Source organism: Ricinus communis, chromosome 7, assembly GCF_019578655.1.
Source record: "Ricinus communis isolate WT05 ecotype wild-type chromosome 7, ASM1957865v1, whole genome shotgun sequence".
Classification (NCBI taxonomy): Eukaryota; Viridiplantae; Streptophyta; class Magnoliopsida; order Malpighiales; family Euphorbiaceae; genus Ricinus; species Ricinus communis.
The window spans coordinates 28,794,839-28,819,577 of NC_063262.1; the positions used below are offsets into that span (position 1 = coordinate 28,794,839).

At 35.4% G+C, this 24,739-nt stretch overlaps 3 protein-coding genes and 1 pseudogene across 4 annotated transcripts; 3 read left to right on the plus strand and 1 right to left on the minus strand.

Moving 5' to 3' along the window:
* Positions 1 to 1,108: 1,108 nt before the first annotated feature.
* LOC112533690 lies at positions 1,109 to 10,183 on the minus strand (annotated as a pseudogene).
* A 7-nt stretch (positions 10,184 to 10,190) lies between these two features.
* LOC112534087 (ankyrin repeat-containing protein At5g02620) lies at positions 10,191 to 14,595 on the plus strand. The gene is made up of 4 exons (XM_048376965.1): positions 10,191 to 12,158; positions 12,208 to 12,299; positions 12,701 to 13,390; positions 13,471 to 14,595. The coding sequence occupies exons 1-4, from the start codon at positions 11,585 to 11,587 to the stop codon at positions 14,095 to 14,097; spliced, it is 1,983 nt and encodes a 660-aa protein (XP_048232922.1). The 5' UTR covers positions 10,191 to 11,584; the 3' UTR covers positions 14,098 to 14,595.
* A 2,456-nt stretch (positions 14,596 to 17,051) lies between these two features.
* LOC112534091 (putative ankyrin repeat protein RF_0381) lies at positions 17,052 to 19,687 on the plus strand. 2 transcript variants are annotated; one of them, XM_048376434.1, is made up of 5 exons: positions 17,052 to 17,681; positions 17,923 to 18,039; positions 18,304 to 18,833; positions 18,916 to 19,063; positions 19,145 to 19,687. In XM_048376434.1, exons 1-5 carry the CDS (start codon positions 17,108 to 17,110, stop codon positions 19,543 to 19,545), a joined length of 1,770 nt encoding a protein of 589 aa, XP_048232391.1. In that variant the 5' UTR covers positions 17,052 to 17,107; the 3' UTR covers positions 19,546 to 19,687. The 2 variants fall into 2 exon arrangements, with proteins under 2 accessions (XP_048232391.1, XP_025012414.1); XM_025156646.2 differs by having other exon boundaries at positions 18,916 to 19,687.
* A 1,229-nt stretch (positions 19,688 to 20,916) lies between these two features.
* Positions 20,917 to 24,739, plus strand: LOC8274281 (eIF5-mimic protein 1). Its single transcript, XM_002514793.4, has 8 exons — positions 20,917 to 21,092; positions 21,725 to 21,748; positions 22,121 to 22,226; positions 22,334 to 22,402; positions 22,587 to 23,080; positions 23,751 to 24,012; positions 24,147 to 24,355; positions 24,474 to 24,739. Exons 1-8 carry the CDS (start codon positions 21,088 to 21,090, stop codon positions 24,538 to 24,540), a joined length of 1,236 nt encoding a protein of 411 aa, XP_002514839.1. The 5' UTR covers positions 20,917 to 21,087; the 3' UTR covers positions 24,541 to 24,739.

Here is a 24,739-nt window from a genome sequence, read left to right on the forward strand (position 1 = left end):
ATAATAATAACAATAATAATAAAATTTCAAAAACTCTGTATAATTATTAGATATTTTTTTATTAAATAAAATCAGTAATTGGTAACTTAATTAATTTCAATCAACGGTACTATTAGAAAATATAATGAAAATAATATTTAAAAATAAATATTATCTAAACTCAAAAGGGAAATAATATTTGTGGATGAAGAAAAAAAAATAAAATGGAAAGAACTATGAGGTCTGTGATATTTCTATTTCCATTTGATTTGCCAATTTTGTCCTGTTTCAGAACCTCTAAATTACATATCTTTTTCTTAAAAAATTAAATAAAAAAGATTACAGTGAGGAATATCTGATTTTGATTAAATATAGAAAATCATTTTTAGATAAGATGTTTCTAAAATTCTAATGTTAAAAAAGATAATTTCTATAATATTTTGGCAAAAATGACTTCACTGTAAGTAGAAAGAAATTCAAAGAAAGATTATCATACCAAATAAGTCGACTGCCATTTTTGTCAAATTGTTTTCTTTATTAATATGAATAAGACCGAATCAAATTTAAAATTAAATTAAAGTTTACAGAGTTTGATTTAGTAAATAACTGAATTTCTTTATTTACTAGTAAAAGGTATCTTAATAATAATAATTTCTATTACAGGTTATTAAATTATGCTATTGCAACCAACAACCACCAACTACATCTTTAAATAATTCTTTTACATTAAAAAAAATAATAATAAAGTCTTGGGTCAAATTTTGGCAATTTGTCATCCCCACCAGATTCAAACAATGCAAAGCATATATATATGTATATGTATTTTGGGGTTGTTTTCAATAATTTATTTGCATTATTATACTATTTTATGTCCTATCTTAACCAATATGCTATGAGATGGGAGTTTGTGATCGTTTACTTGCATCAAGAGATTCTGCTTTGTGCCATTTTCATCATTGTTTTGTTTAGACTTTGGATCTGTAAATGAAAAAGATGGCCGCCCACTAGACTGGTTCGGTTGGTATTATTATCTCAAAAAAAAATATAAAATTGGAGAGATTTGAAATGATTTAGAGTACATGTGCTCACGAATCAACAGGAAACTCATATCAGCATCTTAGATGTTAACTTTTACCAACCAAAAATTTAATTTCTATTTCTTGACAGGTTGAAAACAGATATGAATATCTCCAAATTCAAGCATAGCATAAGCATTACAACATGTTTTAATATTAATCACTTTGATCTTCGTGTGTGTTCTCTCTGTTCTTTTCAAGTATCTTTTCGCTTGAAGAATTTTCTCAAGCGAGCTAATGTGATTGAAAAAATCAAAAGAAAGCTGTCTTTCTTGTCATCAATGAACCTGAAGTAGGCCTGCCTCCATGATTTCTTTATGATTAGAGTCCCACAGACTACCCAAAACCCTACAGCAAATCCTGGAGCAATGCCGATGTAAAACCAGAACATATCGATTCCATGCTCATCTTTGTCTTCATCATCGTTTTCCCCTTCAGGAAGTGGCTGAGATGTTTCATCTTTATCGCCAATGCATTTGGTGGATAGTGGCGTGCCGCATAGTGCAGGGTTGCCTTCATAAGTGGAGGAACCAAAGGTGCTAAACTGGTTGGTTGTTGGGATTTTACCAGACAGATTGTTGTATGTAAGGTCCAAGTGATTTAGTGAAGTGATGGAGGCCATACTTGGTGGGATTATACCAGAAAGATTATTGCTTGAAAGATCAAGAGTTTCAAGACTGCGCAAGTTGCCAATATCAGCAGGTATTTTCCCAGTCAAATGGTTCATGGACAAGTTCAAAGTACCCAATCTTGAAGCACTTGTAAACCCACTTGGCATTTCTCCAACTAGATTATTGCCTGAAAGATCTATGCTGTTTACGAGATAAAGTGTACCATCATAGAAATATGTTCTGCTTTTTGCAACAACCCACAATTGCCCTTCATACCTCATAGAATCAAGAACAGTTGTCATGCCACTCAAATTGCCAATGCAGGTAGGGATACGTCCAGAGAAGTTGTTTTGAGCCAGGTCTAGAATGTGAAGAGAGAACAGACTGCATAAATTGGAAGGAATTTCTCCAGTGAACGAGTTTGATCTGAGACTTATAATCAGTAAAGATGGCAGCTTCTCTCCTATCCAGGCAGGAATCTTTCCTGACAGTTCATTCTCTCCAAGATCAAGAGTTTGAAGTTCTGTGCAGTTTGCCAAGGCAGAAGGGACTTCCCCAGACAACTTATTGTTGCTTAGCTTTAAAAATTTGAGTCCAGTAACGAAACCCAAACTGGTTGGTATGATGCCTGATAAACTGTTGTTTGAAACATCTACAACATACACATATGGCATATAATTCCAGAATTCAGGAATTTCTCCTGTCAAATAATTGCTGGCAAGAACAAAAGTCATCACACTGCTTAACCTTGACATTGACAAAGGAATGGTACCATTTAGAGAATTGTAAGACAGATCTAAAGCAACCAAAAAGGGCAATCTTTCACCAAAATCCAAAGGAATTGGTCCAGAAAAGAAATTATTATCTAGATGATATGAGGTCACATTTGATAAAAAAATCGGCAGAGGACCTCTGAAGTTGTTATAGTTCAAGAAAACGACAGCCTGTTCACGAAACCTTATTGTGCTTGGCACTGTACCAGTTAATTGATTGTAACTGAAGTCCAGGCGCTCCAAGAACAAATCCAATTCCCAGAACCAGGTTGGTATGCTGCCAGAAATGTTAGTACGCCACACAGCAAGGTAGCTTAGCATATTCTGATTCCTTAGCCATTCTGGAAATTTGGGGCCAACCAAACATGATTTGAGTTCGAGGTAGGTGAGTTTAAAAGGAGGAATCCAACTTGGACTTATACTGAAAGCCAAGGTGATGTTCGTTGTCGGCTGCATTATCGTTAACTCCTTCAAGCTTGTGAGATTTGCAAAATGAGCTTCTGTTATGATACCTTCAAATTGATTACCTTGGGTATCTAATGAAACCAGTGACGAGAGTTGACCAAAACTGACAGGAATTGAGCCTTTGATTTGATTATAAGACAAAAGGAGTTCTTGTAAGGATGATAAATTTCCAATGGATTCAGGAATGGAGCCTGAAACTGAGTTATGCATAATCAGAAGACTTTTTAAGCTTCTTAAGTATCCCAAAGATTCAGGAAGAGACCCAGTTAGCTTATTATACTGCAAATGCAATGTCTCTAACCTAGAATTGGTGCACTCAGCTAACCCATTGATAAATTCATTTATCTCTCCGCTAAAGCTATTTAAAGAAATATCAAGCATGCGCAAATTGCAGAGTGTTCCAAACCTTTTTGATAACTTGCCTGCAAATATATTCTGAGACAAATCAAGATGTTCAAGAAAGGTGAGTCTTGAAAATGTATCAACTTCACCTTGGAGATTGTTTGAGCTCAAATCTAGGTAAACTAGACTAGATAAATTGAAAAGCCAGGATGGTAATGTGGAGTTGAAACCATTATTAGAGAGATCAAGAGCCAAAAGTGAAGTGAGGTTGAGATGAGGAAGAGAGAGAGGAAAATTGGTAAGTTCACAAGATGGCAAGTGCAACTCTGAGAGTGAAGGAAGCAAATTCACAACATCAAGCCAGTGAGCTGCGGCATTGCTAAGATTGACACTCGCCATGCTTAAGTGTTTCAAGGACGAAAGACCTGACAACCAGTTCAGTTGGATATCAGTCGATTCCATAAAGTTAGAGCTGAGATCAAGATACCGCAAACGCGACAGATTTCCTAGAAGTGGTGGAATAGGTCCAGTAAAGGATGCGCCTGAAAGATTGAGATATCTCAATCTCTCAAGTGATCCAAAGAAATCAGGAATCGGGATATACCCGAAACTGTTCATACTCAGGTCCAAGTAATTCAAGTATTTCAAATCAAGTAAAGAAGTACTTATCTCGCCACTTAATGCATTAGCTGTTCCATAATCATCATAATCAGCAGAGTTGCTTGAATACTGGTTACTGAGTTTGAGCCTGATGACATTTCCACTCCTGTTGTTACACACCACGCCATCCCAACTGCAGCAATCGTTGCCAGTCCACGAGGAGAGCTGACCTAAAGGATCTGTGAGAGCTGCTTTGAACTTGAGAAGAGCTTTTCTCTCAATTTCTAAGCAACTGACACGATGACTGTCATTTCCTGAAGAAAACTTGACAGTTTCAAGAAAGAGAAATTCTGAGGAGAAGAAAACAAGTAAAAGAAGTTCTATGGATGTTTTGGTGCTTGCCATGCCAATTGCAGCTAAAAACGTCAGTGCTGCTATAGTTGTGGCAGTGGAGGAAATCATGCAATTTATGATGAATGATAGAGCCCCCTTTGCTCCTATAAGTCAATTCTCGGTCTGAACCCATTTGCTTGTTTTGGAAACTAGTTTTTCAGAAAGTGTTAGGAAAGGTCGTACTAGTTTTTCAGAAAGTGTTAGGAAAGGTCGTACATTTTTCAAACCCTGGTGCTAGTCAAGTTTCATAAAGTGGGCAAGTATAGATGGAAAGCAAGTGGGTAAATGGAAGTTCCAATAGGGCTGCTGATTTTTCTTTTCTAAAGTCCTAATAATAACAACTTGAACTAAAGTTAAATTGACTTGGGGTCATCCATGACCATGAGTCGTTGGAACCCTAACAAAAAAGTTCTGATCAGGAAAAGTACCTGCCGAAGTAATGATATCTACACTCAGTATTCCCTTTTCGACATTCACCAACCTACTCGGCAGGTAAGAAAAGTAGGTAGTCATTAGTCTTGATCAAGTCTATGCAAGTCAATATATGCAAGACGCATTAAAATACAGAAAAGTAGGCATAAGGGACAATGTCACTTCCTCTCTGGACCATTCACTTCAGTAACCAGATTGCCATATTTGTTCTATTTTTAACATTTTCTTTTTTTTTGCTTGGTATACTGCTTAATTTCATATATGTGGTTGTTGTTTCAAACAACACGCCATGTGATGGGAGCTTGTGATTGCTTACTTCGCTGCTTTGTGCAATTTCCGTCATTGTTTTGTTATCTTTAGGACCTGAACACGAAAAAGATGGCTAGGGAGCCACGAACTATGATTCCGCAAGATGCCATGATCCTACAGCTAATTAAGATAAGAAGTTGTAGCTGTTTGGATTGGCCCCTATTTCATCAGAAATAGGTGAATTGCTACTATAAATAGATTTCCATAAATTAAGAATATGAGTACAAGGCCGCAAATAACTCAGTTCACACAATCTCATGAATCAACATCCATCATTTATACTGATTAATGCAAAACTGGAAACGATCTCTACAAGAAAAGTTTATGATTTTAAAGACACAAACTTACAACAGTCAATATACTAGACAGACAGAAAACAGCTATGGTAGTTCCAAATCCAAGCATAACAGAACTCTACCATGTCCTATTATGAAGCTCGTTTATCCTCATGCGTTCTCCTTATCTTTTTTTCTTGAAGAATTTTCTTAAGCGAGCTGATGTGACCAAAACAATTCCAGTGAGCCTGTCTGTCTTGTTGATTATTGATAATTGTAAAGAACCTAAAGCCCATGTCCTATTAGGTAGCATCATTAGTTTTGATTTTCTTCTGACCACCTTCTCATCAAACAATTCCACTATTCGAGTGGATTTTCCTTCTGTACTTAGCCCGTCAAGTGAGGTGGTAAACGTTGCAATATCAAACTCAACACCAAGTTTAAACACTTTTCCCCAAATCAAGAGAACCCAAAGCCCAGAGTTCATGAGATAGAACCAACAAACAAGTTGTTAAAGAGTATAATTATCATGTGAGATTCCTAGCAAGTCTACTCATTTCAACTGTTAGAAATTGACTTTGTTTAAGTCTGCGTCTTTATACTCACAGCTATAACAAGAACAATAAAATTGAAAATGGAATTGTTGTTTAGGGATTATTAGGGAGACAGAACCATACCTATTTCCACTGCTGGTTGAAACTGAAAGCTCCACAAAGCTTAAGCTCATGTAGCTACTACCAAGCTCTACTGCATCATTATAATAGCTATCATCTTCAATCTCCCTCCATAAAGTGGCAAGCTGGCAATTGCACTGCTAAAGCTAATATACCAGAGCAAGTAAAGTTGCTAGAAAGAAATAAAAGAGATTATAAGCTTATAGCTGTCTTAGAGTAATTACGTCAGTTCCAAAAGTAAAAGCTTTACATTAAACATAGAGTATAATCTACAAAAGCAGGATACTGTTATGAGATGTCAGAAGTAAGGAGTTAGCAATGAAGTTTTATAAGGAGTTCGCAATGAAGTTTTAGTCAATGATTCACCATATTAAGAACTCTGTGATGCATTTAAACTGCAGATCAGTGTGACTGAAAGGATGAGAGAAAGTACCGACCTGCCAGAAATTATGAAATTTCTGTGAAAATCTCAAGTGCCTTGCACATCAGGAGGACTTGATCATGATGTTTTAATAGCATATATAAGCTTTAATCCAAAACATGTCAAAGTTAAGGCATGCTAAGAAGAGATATTTTCGTCCTGTTGTTTGAGTTTCTACATATCAAACTTAAAAGAGGCAATGATGAACTGGAGCCGGCACCCTTGAAGTGCAACAATAGAGACTTAAGTTCCATAATGAATGCGAAACTGACCAAACACAGGGAGTACTAAAATTTCAACACAAGTGTGAAGCAGACCAACCACATGGAGAACCAATATTAACAACCGTTTCTTTTGGTGCAATCCCATGCATATAGGAGATTTGGGAAATCATATCAGTCCCAATGTTATCTAAGAAACTGCAATATTCAACATTCTTGAATATTCTCCCTTAAAATTTGTTAATGATATCAGAAGAGACTGTGTACCTTGACGAATTATGTGAGCATTTTGCTATAGTAAATGGGCTGTTCAAAGGCCTGATCTCCGAAAAGCTTGAAAGCTAAGCTCGTTAGCAGTTGAGCTTGATGCAAATCAACCAATATGAAATACATATAATGATGCAGGCATACAACCACATCTGAGATGGTGGCAATGGCAAAATCCGACAAGCCACTCAATCTTGAAAGTTGGAATTCAATTGAGATAATTACCCAAAGCTGTGCAGAGACAATAAAGAGTAAAACTATAAGATGTAGGACAATGCTAGGTAACTTTTTCTATTAATTCATTGCAACATTAGTGTTTCGTTTGAAAAGGCTTACCCAGTGCACAAAGTGCTCCCCAACTAGAGTATAGGAGTAGGGAGCATGGGCGTATATGTAGGAAGCATTCCCCTCCATTTTTTTAAGAGTGTTCCATTGTTCCACGCCTCAAACTTGAGATCTACAATACTACTGTGTGTCTAAGCCTATAGAATGAGGTGTATGCTAGTCCTTACAGGTTTCTCTACCGAGAAAAAGCAACTGACTAGTGGCATCATGTTCTTGTTAAAAGATATTGAAGTAACCATAACTTGCAGCAAGTAAAAGCTAAATGCAATTTCTTGCATCATTGAAGACAATCACAATCAGGTATCTCACACCTGCACACCTTGATGACCTTGAGAAATCCCTCGTAATTTTCAGAACAATATTGTCATTAGACAAAAGCTCCATTACCAAGCCTGTCATGGTGGCATTGGCAGAGATCTCCTTATCAACCATTTCATTGATGAGTTAAGCTGCGTTTGATGCATCCTTCGGCCTGAAGATATCCTTGGATAATTACATTATCTTAGCCTGGAAGACCTTGTATGCTGCATCTTTTAATCCTTCTTAACAGAAACCAATTATAATTATACTATATGGTCAAACATCAGGCTGCAATTCTTCAATTGAAAGACTAGAAAACAGTTCCTTTGCATCTTCAAGCTTCCCAGCTTTGCACATACCACCAAGAAGAATTTTACAGATCACGTGATTAGGTTTGAGTTGGCTCTTTTTTAGGGCTTCAAATAGTGCCAATGCCTCATCAAGATGCCCATGTTTGCAGAATCCACTAAGCAAGGTTGAGTATGTTATTAAATCAGGAGGGCAGCCATGAGAACCCATTTTCTTGAAAAGCTCTTTTGCAGCATAAGGTCTCCCTGCCTGACATAAGCCACTTATAAGAGTAGTATGAGTAATTGAGTTAGGAGTTAAACCTTTATGAGACATTTCATCAAAAAGTTGTTTTGCCTCATCAATCCTTTCGCTCTTACAGTATCCTTTAATCAAGATGTTGTAACTTAATACATCTGGTGCACAACCCTTGTTGACCATTATATCAAATACTTTTCTGGCCTCATCCATTTGGCTGTGAAGACAATACCCATCCATCAATGAATTGTAAGTGACAACATTGGGCCTTAAGCCCCTTTCAATCATTAAATTGATAATACTTTGAGCCTCTGAAACCATTCCTTTCTTGCAAAACACATCAACCCAGATGCTGAAAGTAACAACATCTGGTCTGATGTTTCGACTAAGCATTTCATTTAACAAAGTCGAAGATTCCTTCCATAGGCTTGATTTGCAGACCCCATGAATTAAGGAGCTGTAAGTGACAATATCAGGCTCCATGGCTATTTGAATCATTTTACCAAACACACTTAGAGCCTCCAAAACCACTCCTTCCTTACAAAGTGCATCAACCAATATACTAAAGGTAACTACATCTGGTTTCATATTCCACTCTAGCATTTCTTTGAATAGTATTGACGCTTGCTTCCATTGGCCTGAATTGCACATACCGTAAATTAAGGAGTTGTAAGTGACAACTGTAGGTGAAATGCCTATACTCCTCATATGATAGAAAAGGTCCACAGCTTCATTAACCAGTCTATTCTTGCAAAGGCTGTCAATGATTATACTGTAAGACACCACCTCTGGCTCACAATCTAGCTCAACCATTTTCTTCATCCAAACAATAGCCGCACTAGTCTTCCCAATCTTACACAGACCATTTACTATCATTGTATGAGTATATACAGTAGGCTGATACCCTCTTGACATAATGTAATCTAACTGTTCCATTGCTTCAACAATTCTACCCTCTATACAGAGTCCATTAATTAGAGTATTGAAAGTTATGATGCTGGGCTTGAATCCAAGTTTAAAGATTTTCCCTAAAACTGAAAACCCCAAGCCCACAAGATGTAAATGGCACAAGCAATTAATCAAGATAGTGAGAGTATAAACACTACATGAAACTCCAAAAAATTCCATTTTTCTGTAAATGGAAACAACAGAGTCATAATGTTTCATTCTAACAAGAGCAGCTAATAACTGATTAAATTGGGTAATACAAGGGAAAGGATTCATATGAACCATCTGATTGAAGTAAGCTAATGCATCATCAAAGTTACTAAAAGAACCACCTTTACACTTGTCTCTCACTGCAAAATTGTCAAAGCTTGCATCTTTGTGTCTATCCCTGCACCTAGAAGAACAAAAACAGGATAATGAACTGGAAAGTGATAGCCTTGGCGATTGGACAATAATACCCGTTTTTAGCTGATGATGAAAGTAGAATCTCTTAAACCCAGAAGAAGATGAAGACCAAGTGTTAGATAAAACGCCTAGGCGCCTTATAAGCGTCTTCACTATCGTCATCAACTAATACAACAAACTTTTAATTATATTGCTACGGAGAGACCCAACTCGCGTTGAGCCACCTGCAGATTTCATCTCACTTCATAAGAAGTTAACCTTGAACAAAAGGCAGAAGCTCAGTTAGTTGGACCAGATGGCCCAGGCCAGAGCTTTATTAGCCACCAAGCCCTAATGCAATAGACCACGGGTTAATGGAGCCCAGTCGAATTACTGTAAAGCCGAGCAGGTCGCAGGCCCGCAAACAAGCCTAAATGCAATACAGAAACTTTTAGTTACCAGAGAAATTAGCTTTCTTTTCTTCTTCCAGAAAAATGCCGGGAGAGAAGAGTCCTGGTCTCAAGATCCTCTGGCTATGGACAATTGGAACCGCTGGCAGTAAAGAACAAACCCCAACTCTCTAATTTTATCTTCATTTTGAGTCCTTTATATGCATATAATACTTATGTACTATTTTTCTTTTATTTTGTTCTTGTTGTAGTTCTGGTGACAAGTGTGGTAAGGACAAGGCTAAAGGACATGGAGCAGTTAGTGAACACTGAACAGCAGCAGCAGCAGCAGAGTACTATCAGTGATTCAGTTATAGTAGACACCACAATGGAGACCCAGGAGGGAATTATTCGAGAAGTGGAATCATAGGTTTATTTTTAGTTGCAAATAAAAGATTTCCATTTTTGTATTCTCACTTTTCTTGCGAAATTTTCCCTAAAGTTACAAGCTTGATTATAGTTTTCAGAAAGCTTGATTGATTGTAGTTTCAATGGGAAAGAATGAAGGGATTTTGTGTCTGTTATGTGGTTGATTAATGTCCTGAATGAATATCTTATGGAACGTCGAAATTCCATCTTTCTACTTTTGATCACATTATCATCTAAATGATTGGTTTTCTTCATATTGTACCATTATTCTAATGGTCTAAGGGGTTGACCATTAGTACTTTGGTGAAGTCCTTGGTTTACGAGTTACATGAGTTAGGGTTATTTCATGCCTTTTTCCTGAACAGTTTGGTGTAGCATTATCAATATGTTTTATCCTATGCAAGTTGTTCGAGTTGAAGTTTTCATTTCTGCTTATTTACAGAGGGGATGAGCTCTTTTTTTTTTTCTTTTTTTGGTGATCAAACAGAGGGGATGAGTTGATAATGGAATTTATGGGCAGCTGAACGGAAGTTCTAGCTCAGCCTTTTATTTTTATGACTTTCCTTTCCATCTATGCTCTAGTAATTTAGAGGCAAGAGCTCAGTATTAATCTGAATGTAATTATCCTCATCAGAGTAACGAGACAAGTATAATGGATACTGTATCATTTTCATTTTGAGTGAACTGAAAAATCAATTTTTTTGATTTTTTTGTCAATGAACCCAATTATTGAAATTGCTCAAGGTAGATGTGAAATAAAAAACGTTTGTGGTTACAAAAGAAGAGTTTTTGTGGTTAGTCATCTATTAAATTAAAGTTTTATGCTTTTGGTTTTCTGAATACCCATAGTTTGTTTTTGTTACTCCCCCTGGCACTATGTTCTCAGAAATCCCTACCATTCTCTCCTCTTCATAAACATCTGGACAACAATTGAAGCAAATTACATCAGGTGACAGCTGAAAGTACCATTCTTCATTTTGCCGAATAGCAGGAAAAAAAAAATTCAAGAAAGAGATCGTGTCTCCATCCTCAGCAAAAAATACTTGCCTACTCTGGTGGGTCTCCGGGGGTGTACAAGAATATTCATCTGAACTTGTTTCTAGTTATAATAGTTTTTGAACGATGACCCCAGTTAGATTCCAACCTGCAACTGATTTAAAGAACAAGGATATTATATTCACTTTATATAATTAGATGACACATTAATTAAACAACATGATTTTATTTTATTTGCATAATGTAACCACTTTAGTTAATGAAGTAGATCTGATGAGTAAGTTCTTAAATGTTTTGGTCAAATTCGAATATGATTACTATTTTATATTATTTCCAAACTATAGTTTACAGACAGAAGTAGAAGAAGTAGACTCTGGTGATAGCTAGCTGGGCTGAGCGTATTGACCTGATGGATCCAAGTTTATATCAAGCCATAACATCTGGAGATCTGAATTCTTTTAACAATCTAATTAGGAACAATCCAAGTAAATTGCTTCAGGTGACAGCTGACCAAGAAAATACCATTCTTCATGTTGCAGCAAAACTTGAAGTATTGCAAATAGCAGAAAGGGTAATAGGTTTATGTCCACCACTGCTGCATAAGCCTAATTTCAATGGTGATTCTCCACTACATATTGCAGCAAGATTAGGCCGTGTAAGAATGTGTCGACTTCTTATTAACTGTGCAAATTTGTTGGAAGTTGAAGTGGAGAAGGAGCTACTACGAATGCAGAATCTTGACCATGATACTGCTTTACATGATGCTGTGCGCAATGGTCACTTTGAGACTGTGCGTTTGTTGATACAGCAAGATTCACAGCTCACTCGGGTTATAAACAAAGCCGGAGAATCGCCATTATTTCTTGCTGTGGATAGGAGATCTTATGAGATTTCGCAACATATTCTTCAAGCTGCTCCTGCAGTATGCTCTTTTAAAGGAAGAAATAGCATGAATGTATTGCATGCAGCAATCATTCGATCCAGTAAGTCCCCAAACTTTTTTCTTTTCCTCCTCTCCTGCTGTGTATAAAGCAAACGTATATTTATACTTCAAGTTTCTTAGTCTCGGTTGTAGAGGATCTGCCTTTGACCGCATCAGGAAGTGGATTGAAGTCGCAAATGCGGTCACTGATCTTCAAGCAATTATACTAATTGCAGCAAAATCAAAAGAGTGATGATCATGATATACATGTTGGTAGGACCTATTATGGGAGGTCCCACCAACAAATATCATTACCCAAATCAAAATCTAATGGCTAACCATATTATCCTCTTCGATGTGTGCCTGCAGAACATGTTTTTAAGATTAAAGATTTGGTTGTCAACATTATTGCTTGCTGCCTGCTGCTTCACAAGTTCTGTTGCTTCCATTTTAGAAGTGTGTTTATGTTTGGCTCCCTTGGAATAGGTAAAAGTTTATCCCCTTTATTTCATGGTTACTCCTTGAATTACTAGTTCTAAACTCTGCCTTCTTAATTTGTGTTTTTGCTTTTTCTCTTTTTCAATCTTTAGCATATAGCACTAGAGAATCTTTTTCCCTCTAGGGGGGATACTCGTTTATTCATTCAGTATCGGACCATCCATAGCAGTCATAGCAAAGTCTCTTCTTGTCAAACTCATCAATACTTTCTCTAAAATAAAACTATGTGAACCAAATTACAACAGATCTTTTACCTTTCCTTTAGATTTCATGCATGAGGTAATAAGAAGATGTCCATTTGCAACTTCTGAACGCGACATCGGTGGGTGGATTCCTCTTCACTATGCTGCATACTCAGGGTATTCTGAAGTTGTTGAACTAATGCTTCATCATGATATATCCCTTGCTCATGTGAAGGACCAAAAGGGCAAAGCTGTAGTGCACATTTCAGCAAAAGCTGGACGTAGAAATGTTATTCGAATGCTTATAGAAACTTGTCCAGATACTTTCGAGTTGTTGGATGATAGAGGCCGAACAGCTCTTCATATTGCTGCAGAGAAAGGAAGAATCAGAGTGCTCAGGATTTTGCTAAACAACCCCATTCTTGAGTACCTGATAAACGCAAGAGATAAAAATGGAAACACACCTTTTCATTTGGCTGCATCTCGAGGGCACCTTACAATCTTGCGCGTACTAGCAACCGATGGTAGAGTTGATAAGGCGGCTATTAACAATGCAGGCTTGACAGCCCTTGATATTGTTGAATCAAGTACACCGCCTAAAAATTATTTAAAGGTATGCTTGGCATGCATATCCAAACTTCAAAAATGTACTAAAAGCAAAACAATAAACATGTTGATTTCAAATTGTTACAGGCTCGAATTACGCGTATACTGATTAAAAGAGGTTCTCTACCTAGTATGGAACAAAGAGCCATCGTAAGAAATACCAAACAGAAAGCTATTGAGGCACAGGAACAAGGCCAATCACAAAAAGTAGAGAGTAAAGCACAGCCTGAAGAAAGTAAATCACAGCGAGATGTTAAGGAGAAGGGAAAATATAACTTAGTGGTATCTACCATCATTGCATCTATCACCTTTTCAGCAATATGCAATCTTCCTGGTGGGAACTACAGCGACAGCAAAGACAATCATCAGATTGGCAAGGCAATTTTGAGTGATGATAAAAATTTCAAAAGTTTCATTATCAGTAATTCTACCGCATTTGGCCTGGCATTTACCTCAATACTACTCCACTTTCTGGCTTCTGTTTTAGCGAAGCGGCGAGTTTACCTTTATGCACGCTTGATAAACATTGCCTTTGTTTCGAATTATATATCTGCTTTCGTCATTCTCTCTGCCTACATTGCAGGATTAAGAGCAGTGCTGCCTAAGTCTTTAGCAGATGATACCCTAACGCAATCTGCCGTTGGTCTTCTCGTACTTTGTTTTCTTTCCTGTTTACTATATGTAGGGTTCGAAATTATTCTCTTTCTATCCTGAGTGTTAGAAATTATAATTGCTACTTTGCTCTTGTATATATTTATCTTGACAAGTTCAATACTCAACACTTCATGTGCTATTTCACTCTCACCAACATGACAAGTCTGTAGAAAGACAATCATCAAGTTGGCGAGGCTATTTTAGAAATCCATCTTATTAAATTCTGTCGCGTTTGGCCTGGCATTTGGCTCAGTACTACTCTAGTTTCTGCCTTCTGTTTATCAATATGCACGCTTGATATACTTGGCCTTCTTTACGGATTATGTATCTCCTGGGCTCATTCTCATTGCCTACATTGAGGGGTTCAGAGCAGTATTGCCTAAATCTTTAGCAGATGATATCTTAAAGACCTCTGGTATTGCTGTTCTCCTATTCCAGTTTCGTATGGTTACAAAACGAAAAGGTTAATCAAGTCACTGAAGTATCCAAGAGATGGACAACAGTAAGAAGCATAGAAGAGGAGAATTTGCAGAAGAAGAAGGAGAAGAAGAAGAATTGGCAGAGAGAGATGATTTGTATCATTGATTTTTTATTATTAATTTTCATTAGTGTTTGATTATATTTTAATTACTGTTTCAGCTCACACTATACAATCCACTACACAACCTGAAAGTCCAAAGTTTAAACTCTTCTTTTATACTACATTTTTCCAGTAATTACAAATAATATATCATTTGTTATTTATGCCTATTATAACACTATAATAACAAACAAAGTATGTACTTTTATAGTCATGATATAGATCAGAACTAAGATATATAAGCTATGCATTATCTCAATTACTGCAAGAGTTCACAAGCTTTAGCAACCCCCTTTACCACTCCTCTGAGAAAGATGATTTCTTTCTGCAGTATCTAGTATCCCTTGAAGCTGTTATTGTCAGGCGTGGAATGTTACTTTTTACGCATGTATAATTTGATTCATTAGTAACATATATATGTGTGTGTTTCTTCATCTTTTTCTTTCCTACTTCCAACAGAAACAAAATTCAAAGGCATCCCTTGTGGTCTATGATGCAGTTTTCAGTTCCAGAGATGACACTTTGTCTCATTCAAACTTCAATGTGGAAATTGAAATCGAAGGAGAAAAAGAAAAACTCAAAATCCCATAGGTATATTAATGCTTGTGAGAAGACTTTTTTCCATTTTCTTTTGGGTTCTCTTTTCTTTCAACATTTTGCTAATGTATAAACCAACAGAGTTTTGAGTCCTAATGCTTCCTATCATATTTCTACAGCATATTTTGAGATATAATTAGCTATTTGATTTGTCATTTCAGTTATTTCTTATCCTTTTAACTTGTTTTTACTTTTGTAGTTTGATAATGTTTGGAGAAAGAGAGTTGATACCAATGGATGTTGAACAGTCGTGAGAGTATGCAAGAAAGAGAATTAATTAACCATAAGATTAGATTGATTTAGTATAAGTAAAGCTAATAAAAAGAACCTTGATTGGATTAGTTTAGTGCAACTGAAGTTAATGAACTAGTTTCGATGGGAAATTAAAGTATTAAACTATTGCTGCCTGCGGGATATCATTAAAAGAAACTATATTCTTCATAATGCAATTCTAAATAAACAACATTATGTTAGCAATAGAATTAATTTAGTTAATATTTTTCTTTTCATAGAGGGTGATGCTAACCGAATTATCTTTTAAATATATTTTTTTTAATTTTAATTAATCTTTTATTATTATATGCAAATAATTCCGCCTAATAGGGCGGGAATACATTTAATTACAGACATCAATAATTAAGTCGTTAACATATTAACTGAAATCCTGTCGAAGGACTTAATAGTTAACTCCTTTAACTATTTTTTAATCTTCTGTTTTTAATAATTTTAATCTGAATATGTATTTTTTTATGATATAATACGAAGTTGAAAGAATTAAAAATCAAAAGGTAACCTAAAATGAGTCAAAAAGAAATAAATATAAAAAAATATGAGAGATTAAAATAATAATTGGACGATGAACTCATGACTATTGAGTCTACCAACCAATCGGTGTTGAATTATTTAAGATTTAATCTTATTAAATATGGCTAAAGTGATTACTTTGCATCCGAAATGTTTTATTAGTCGTTCGTCCCACAAAGCATTGCACTTTATTACTTTCGCTGCAATTATTTTAAAATGTAAAATTGGATTTTTTATTTAAAAGATATTATACATATAAAATTTAATGTTAATTAAATTGAATATTTATAGTAATTAATAAAAATATAATTCACGATATATTGTATAATATAAGAACTTTTATTAATTTATATAATAATACTATTTTTCTAAGACTAACAATTAATTAGATAATTAATCTATTAATCAATATATTTATTATATACCATCTCTTAAAATTATATTCACTATTTAATTAAGAAAATAACATATTAACTAATGTATTAATTATATTATAACATTATTTAATATAATAATTTAAATAAATACATATATAGGAACGCTAAACACATATTTTAACACCTCACTGATATCTTTAAGTAGATTGTTAATTTAAAAAAATGTTATATTTTATCAATGATAAATATTTTTTTTATATGAAATTAGTAGAAAATAGTTCATAGATATAAAACAAATAAAAAAAGAAATTAATGGAACACAAAAATAAAACAAAAAGTTGAGAAAATATAAAACAAATTAACAAAGTTCCAATTGCTCAAAACAAAAAGATCCTAAGATTATTAAAATGTTACAAAAATGCGATTTTCAATTGCCTTATTTAATAAGTTAAAATTAATTGCAAGAATTTTGGTTTATTAATGGAGAATGTAACAAAGAGAAGGTTCTTAGCATTTATGTCTGACCATTAATTAAGCAAACTTCTGATGATTTTACTAAAGTAAGAAGGAAGTTGCCATGAAGCGACTACTGAGTTTCCACACTCAATTATTTAAAGTTTTGGTCAAAAAGAATAGGAAGCCAAGCTTAGCTGAAGTGCTTAAAAAGAGGTGAACTCTGGTGATAGCCAATTCGGTTGAGATTATTGAACTGATGGATCCAAGCTTATATCAAGCCATAACATCTGGAGATTTGAATTGTTTTGACAATTTAATTGGGAAAAATGCAAGTAAATTATTTCAGGTGACAGCTGACCAAGAAAATACCATTCTTCATGTTGCGGCAAAACTTGAAACGCTCCAAGTAGCAGAGAGAGTAATAGGTTTATGTCCGTCGCTACTGCATAAGCCTAACTACAATGGTGATTCTCCACTACATATCGCAGCGAGATTAGGCCGTGTAAGAATGTGTCGACTTCTTATTAACTGTGCAGATTTGTTAGAAGTTGAAGTGGAGAAGGAGCTACTCCGGATGCAGAATCTTGACCATGATACTGCTTTACATGATGCTGTGCGCAATGGTCACTTTGAGACTGTGCGTTTGTTGATACAGCAAGATTCACAGCTCACTCGGGTTATAAACAAAGCCGGAGAATCGCCATTATTTCTTGCTGTGGATAGGAGATCTTATGAGATTTCGCAACATATTCTTCAAGCTGCTCCTGCAGTATGCTCGTTTAAAGGAAGAAATAGCATGAATGTCTTGCATGCAGCAATCATTCGAGCGGGTAAGTTCCCAAACTCTTTTCTAAAGATATTATTGTCGATTTTATCTTTCCCCTTTAAATTAAGTCCAATGGTATGGTTAGTTCAACTGGCAAGGAGTTAGCAAAACCTGTGCCTGCAGAAATTTTAGTTGTTTCATATTCGGTCAGCCATCTTTAATTTAATTTCACTTCTATCTAACCGCAATTAGCAGAAACAATCAAGATTTAATGGCCAAGTATCCTCTTCAATTTGTGCCTGCAGAACTTGTTTTTAAGAGAAGAAATATGGTCGTCAACATTCTTGCTCGCTGCCTGCTGCTTCACAAGTTCTGCAACTTCCATTTTAGAAATGTATATATATTTGACTCCATTGGGACAGGTAAAAGCTTCTTCCTCTTAATTCTTTAGTTGGCAATGAAGAACTGATCTATCCAACCGAAGAACGTCCAAGCCTTATTAATCTGTGTTCTCTCCTTTTCTCTTTTTAAGTTCAGCATATATCATTAGGAGCAAACTCTCTTGGTCGTTAAACTCATCATCACTTTCTCTAAAAGACTAAATCAATATGAACCAAATACAAAAATTATAACGAATCTTTTGCCTTGATGAACATATAGCAATATGATTTTCCCTTTCCTTTTAGATTTCATGCATGAGGTGATGAGAAGATGTCCTTCTGCAACTTTTGAATGCGATATTGGTGGATGGATTCCTCTTCACTATGCTGCATCCTCAGGGAATTCTGAAGTTATTAACCTTTTGCTTCATCATGATATCTCCCTTGCTCATGTGAAGGACCAAAAGGGCAGGACTGCAGTGCACATTTCTGCAAAAGCTGGACAAGCAGATGTTATTCAAAAACTTATAGAAACTTGTCCAGATACTTTCGAGTTGTTGGATGACAAAGGCCGAACAGTTCTTCATTATGCTGCAAAGAAAGGAAGAATTGGACTGCTTGGAATTTTGCTAAAGACCCTAGATCTTGATTATCTGATAAATGCAAGAGATAATAATGGAAACACGCCCTTTCATCTGGCTGCATTTAAAAGGCACTTTAAAATCTTACGCAGGCTAGCAGATGATGGCAGAGTTGATAAAGGGGCTATGAATAATGCAGGCTTGACAGCCCTTGATATTGTTGAATCAAGTACACTGCCTAAACATCACATCAAGGTATGCTTCTCATTCAGATCCAAAATTCAAAAAACTACTAAACCAAGACATATTTAAACATGTTGATTTCAAATTGTTACAGGCTAGAATTACGCGTATACTGATTAAAAGAGGTTCTCTGCGTAGTATGGAACAAAGAGCCATCGTAAAAAATACTAAACAGAAAGCTATTGAGGCGAAGAAACAAGGCCAAACACAAAAAGTAGAGAATAAAGCACAGCCTGAAGAAAGTAAGTCACAGAGAGATGTTAAGGAGAAGGGAAAATATAACTTAGTGGTATCTACCATCATTGCATCTATCACCTTTTCAGCAATATGCAATCTTCCTGGTGGGAACTACAGCGACAGCAAAGACAATCATCAGATTGGCAAGGCAGTTTTGAGTGATGACAAATATTTCAAAAGTTTCATTATCAGTAATTCTACCGCATTTGGTCTGGCATTTACCTCAATACTACTCCACTTTCTGGCTTCTGTTTCAGCGAAGCGGCGAGTTTACGTTTATGCACGCTTGATAAACATTGCCTTTGTTTCGAATTATATATCTGCTCTCCTCATTCTCTCTGCCTACATTGCAGGATCAAGAGCAGTGTTGCCTAAGTCTTTAGCAGATGATACCCTAACGCAATCTGCCGTTGGTCTTCTCGTATTTTGTTTTCTTTCCTGTTTACTATATGTAGGGATCGAAATTATATTTTTCTTTCAGTACTGAGTGTTAGAAATTATAATTGCCACTCTGCTGTTGTATATGTTTATGTTGAGAACTTCAAGTGCTCAACACTTTTTATATGCTATTTCACTCTTACCAACATGACAAGTCTGTAATAAAGATAATCATCAAGTTGGCGAGGCTATTTTAGAAATCCATCTTATTAAATTCTGTCGCGTTTGGCCTGACATTTGGCTCAGTATTACTCTAGTTTCTGGCTTCTGTTTATCCATATGCACGCTTGATATGCATGACCTTCTTTCTGGATTATATATCTCCTGGACTCATCCTCTTTGCCTACATTGGAGGATTCAGAGCAGTATTGCCTAAATCATAAGCAGATGATACCGTTTTTGTTTCCGGAGGAAGTTTAGCTCTTACGCTACCAACTTATGGTGCTTTCTGTTTTTATTAGCTGCCTGAATTTGTTGTAGACTGCACATCACATTTCTTTGTATTTGTTGCTCGTCATCAAGCACCTGATGGATCCTGAATTATATCAAGCTGCAATCTTAGGGGATCATAGTCTCTTTGTTAATCTCAGGATCCAGGAGGTGACTTTCAGCCATGAATAAAACATTCTTCATCTTGGTGCAAAATGTGAGTGAAGATGGCAGAGAAGATCATTGATTTATGATCCTCACTTTTGCATCTGAGTAATTTGAAAGGCGATTCTCCATTACATTTTGCAGCAAGATTGGGAAATTTTGAAATTACACGACTTCTCATTAGCCGTCCAAAAGTCATACAAGCTGAAGCTGAAAGGATGTCCAACTGCAACTGTTGAAGCTAATAGCCATCGGATGGAAGAGTTTAACGAACCATATGCACTTCTTCATGTAAAAAGACATTATTTATTGGCCATGAACATGTAGCAGAAGAAATGGCAAAAAATAACCTAACTATATATAACAAGTTCTGCTATACGTGAAAAACTGTTATTATTAATTCTAGTCCTTTGGTTGTAGTCATTATTAGCTACCTAATTAGTTTTAAATAGGGATTATTAGTAGTATAATTAATTTTTAAATAAGGTAGTTTAAACAAAGTAATTTAATTTAATTTTAAAATGCTATTAATTCTCCATTAACTTAAATTTTGTTGATTATAATTTATATTTATAAATCACTGTCAACTTGTTAAATTTTTAACCTTTTTAACTAATATTTTATTAAAAAATAACGATTCTCTTATTATTTTTTTTAATTATATTAATATTTTTTAAGTGTTACTTATAAAATAATTATTTTTATATAATTTAATAATTTATAAAAGAATTGATAAATTTATGAAAAATAAGTAATTTTTTTTAAAGCAGTTAATCTATTTTCATTTTGTTCTCTTTAATTAAAATAGAATAAAAAGAAAAAGTGAAATATCACACTGCCTAAAGTCTAAACCCACCGCACCAAATCTCCCTTGCTCACATTCACCTTTCCTCTTTCTTCTTTTTTTCCTCTCATTTCTCGAATCGCAGTCTCTTTCCCTCTTACCCTCTCTCCGAACACACTCTTCGATTCTCTAATCCCTTAATCGTCTTGGTTTATGAGGTATAATCTCTCTTTCTCTTTGTTTATCTACACAGATCAATTATTGCGTTTTCGATTTTCTCCTTTTTTTTATCTTCTAATCTTTTGATATGTTTCTTTGAAACGCGATTTTTCTTTTTTCTCCTTTTATCTACACAGATCTGTTTCTTTGAAATGCGATTTTCTTCCATAGATCCCGTTTTCTTTTTTTATTTGTGGTTTTGGTCGATGATTTATTCTTTTTTCGATCTTCTAACTTTAGCTATATGTTTATCCTCGTGTTTTTATTACTCTTCTTTTTTATTTTGTAGTTAATGATTTTCTTTTAATTTTGATTTGCTTGTCGGTTTTTGTTTTGTTTGTTGGTTAGGGTGTTTTGAGCATAGTGAACAAATCTTGAAATTTTTTATTCTTGATTGAATCTTGCTGAAGTGATTATGGATTTAGTGTTGTGGGTTTATTCTTTGAGTTAATCTAGTTAATTGTGTAGGAGATATATGTATATTGCTTCATGCGATGGTAATCTTGTATTTTGTGTTTGATCATCTCGTAATCAATACATTTATAACGATTGTTGTTTTGTTGTTAGATTGAAATTATGTAAAAAAAAAATGATATTATTATTGATTGGTTTTCTTTTATTTCATTTGCAGCTCAAAGGAGAGACCCACTCTCGGGTAGGTGTTGCTATTTTTTATTATGACCTCTAATGATCTTTTTCTATTTTGTAAAATAAATAAGTTTTAATAGTCATTCTTCTTTTCTAAGAACCTTCGACTTTTGTTTCTCTTCTTTTCTAAGAACCGATTGAAAACATGAGGTTCCTTCTATGAATTGTGTCACATCTAGTCATGTTTTAATTTATAACGTTTATACTGTTATACGAAAATTGAAATGTATGGACTATTTTGGATCATATGGCTTTTTGTGTTTTGCACTTGCATGGAATTTTTCTTAACGTCGAAATTAAGCATGTGTCCTTGATATGCTGATCTTTTGTGCTTTGTACTTGGATGGAATTTTGTTTCCTCTAACTTGTCCGTGTACAGTGGCACGCGGATTAAGACCCGCAAACGGAATATTGCAGCACCACTGGACCCTGCAGCATTTGCGGATGCAGTGGTCCAGATTTATTTGGATAATGCTGGTGATTTGGTAATTATTTTGCTTATAAATTCATCATTTTTAGCTATTGTTTTTATGTGTAAATGCTCAAGATATTGGTTAATCTCATTGGACTTATCAAAATTTATTATATGCAGGAACTTATTGCCAAGAGCATTGAATCTTCAGACCTTAACTTCTCAAGATACGGTGACACCTTTTTTGAGGCAAGTTTTTAATCTTTAACAAAGTTCCAAATTATCGATCTTTTTCAGTGTTATATACACACTGGAGAATCAAGATCCTTTTTGGGAAAAGTAGATCCCGGTATACATTTTATGGCTTTTTTTTCTCCAGTTGGCTGTGGACACCTATAATTCCATGAGAATCTGTTTCATTCTATTTGCGCAGGTTGCATTCACAGGAGGCCGCACACAACCTGGCACAACAAAGCCTGATGAGGGGGAGCGCCATCCTTTCTCTTTAATAGACTGTGAGCCTAAGCGTGAAATCATCTTACCATCTGTAATCTACATACAGAAAATTTTGCGTCGAAGGCCATTTCTTATAAAGAATCTTGAAAATGTCATGCGAAGATTCTTGCAGTCACTGGAACTGTTCGAGGAAAATGAAAGGAAGAAATTGGCAATTTTCACGGCACTTGCATTCTCCCAGAAACTATCTGGGCTCCCACCGGAGACTGTGTTCCAACCACTGCTTAAGGATAATCTTGTGGGCAAAGGGCTAGTGCTGACATTTATAACAGACTTCTTTAAGGAGTATCTGGTTGATAATAGCCTTGATGATCTGATTTCCATTCTCAAACGGGGTAAAGTGGAGGAAAATCTTTTGGACTTTTTCCCATCCGCAAAGCGCTCAGCAGAAGGTTTCTCTGAGCATTTCACGTGCGCTTTAATCCCTTCTCTTTTATATTAAATTTTCTCATTTACATAATTCTTAAAGGTTTCCTTTCACATTGTTTTAAATAATCTTCAAAGAGTATTTTGTTACATATGAATTACCATTATAGAATGTTCTTATTCTTTATAGAATCAATGTGAATCCTGGTTCCGTTTTAGTCAAAGTTGTACCTGTATGATTCTTTTTAAACGATTTCCTTTTGCTTAGAAGAATGTGATTCTTACCTGTCTAGAAAAAAATCTTTTATTAGTGATTGATATTCTATTGCCTCGTCTTTTTGGTAGGGTTTTAATTAGAACTAAATGCCTGTAGCTGCATTATGTTCATGCTAAGTTGTTTTGTTAAGATCTATAGTGCTTTTTCAGAAATAACCAGTTTTTTTTCGCAAATGGCAACGATTTAGTTTTCTCTTTCTTAACTTTGGTCACTTTGGTGTTGCTGGATTTTGTGATATGTTGGTTGGTTATTGTGCACTGGGTCTATAATTATCTTGGTAGGTTTTGTAGCATAAAAGCAGGTGAATGGATAAGTTTAGTTGAACTTCTCTATCTTTATTGAACCATTTATCGAAGGATAGGTGTGAAACAATTGGTGTAATTCTGTATTGTGTTTATATGTAATGTGGAATTAACTAATGTGTACTTATTGTATCAGCAAGGAAGGACTGATTTCATTGGTTGAATACAATGAAAAGAAAATATTTGAGGTAAAACTGAAGGAAATGAAATCTGCATTGACAACCCAGATAGCGGAGGAAGCTGACATATCTGATGTCATAGAAACTGTGAAACAACGGGTTAAAGATGCTAAACTCCCAGACACTGAGGTTGTGCGTGTCCTATGGGATGTTTTAATGGATGCTGTCCAGTGGTCTGGGAAGAACCAGCAACAGAATGCAAATTCAGCTTTGCGCCAGGTATGGTTTGGGAACATGCCTTTTTCTTTCTAGCTTGAAGTAATTCTGAAGTTTTTCTTGTTCGATTGCTTGTTAGTATGGGTAAGAGGAAAAAGAAGAAGGAAACCTTATTGAGGCTGCATGTTTTTATGCAGGTGAAAACATGGGCAGAACTGCTGAATACCTTCTGCACTAATGGGAAACTTGAGCTGGAACTCATATACAAGGTTCAGATGCAGTGCTATGAGGATGCTAAGCTGATGAAGCTGTTTCCTGAGATAGTGAGGTCTCTCTATGATCAGGATGTGCTTGCAGAAGACACCATTCTGCACTGGTTCCGCAAAGGAACAAACCCAAAGGGCAGGTATGCGAGCTTATCTCATTACATGGCCTGTTTCTCCCTGCGCCCTTATTTGGACTTCAGATATGGAGTATTGATATCCTACCATAATAATTTTTATCCTGTTTAATGAAACTTGTAGGCAAACCTTTGTGAAGGCTCTGGAGCCTTTTGTTAATTGGCTGGAAGAGGCAGAGGAAGAGGAATGAGTGCAGCTGGTCACAATCATATAATGATATTCCACCTTGTTGCGTGTTCTGTTTGCTATTCGTTCCTGAGACATGAACTCAAGAAAATTTCCAGCTTTTATTATAATGTTTGGTGTGCCCCGTCTGATAATGACGATGACATGATAAACCCATGTACGGTTTAATTACTTGGAATAATCAAAATATTACTTTATACTCA

What these genes read in the sequence shown, in the direction of transcription:
- LOC112534087 (XM_048376965.1), top strand. Translation starts at nt 11,585, where the DNA reads ATGGATCCAAGTTTATATCAAGCCATAACATCTGGAGATCTGAATTCT. An exon ending in TGCAGCAATCATTCGATCCA is followed by an intron (nt 12,159 to 12,207) that starts GTAAGTCCCCAA and finishes CTGTGTATAAAG; the next exon opens with CAAACGTATATTTATACTTC. An exon ending in CGCCTAAAAATTATTTAAAG is followed by an intron (nt 13,391 to 13,470) that starts GTATGCTTGGCA and finishes AAATTGTTACAG; the next exon opens with GCTCGAATTACGCGTATACT.
- LOC112534091 (XM_025156646.2), top strand. Translation starts at nt 17,108, where the DNA reads ATGGATCCAAGCTTATATCAAGCCATAACATCTGGAGATTTGAATTGT. An exon ending in TGCAGCAATCATTCGAGCGG is followed by an intron (nt 17,682 to 17,922) that starts GTAAGTTCCCAA and finishes TTGTGCCTGCAG; the next exon opens with AACTTGTTTTTAAGAGAAGA. An exon ending in ATTTGACTCCATTGGGACAG is followed by an intron (nt 18,040 to 18,303) that starts GTAAAAGCTTCT and finishes CTTTCCTTTTAG; the next exon opens with ATTTCATGCATGAGGTGATG.
- LOC8274281 (XM_002514793.4), top strand. An exon ending in TGGATAATGCTGGTGATTTG is followed by an intron (nt 22,227 to 22,333) that starts GTAATTATTTTG and finishes TATTATATGCAG; the next exon opens with GAACTTATTGCCAAGAGCAT. An exon ending in ACGGTGACACCTTTTTTGAG is followed by an intron (nt 22,403 to 22,586) that starts GCAAGTTTTTAA and finishes CTATTTGCGCAG; the next exon opens with GTTGCATTCACAGGAGGCCG.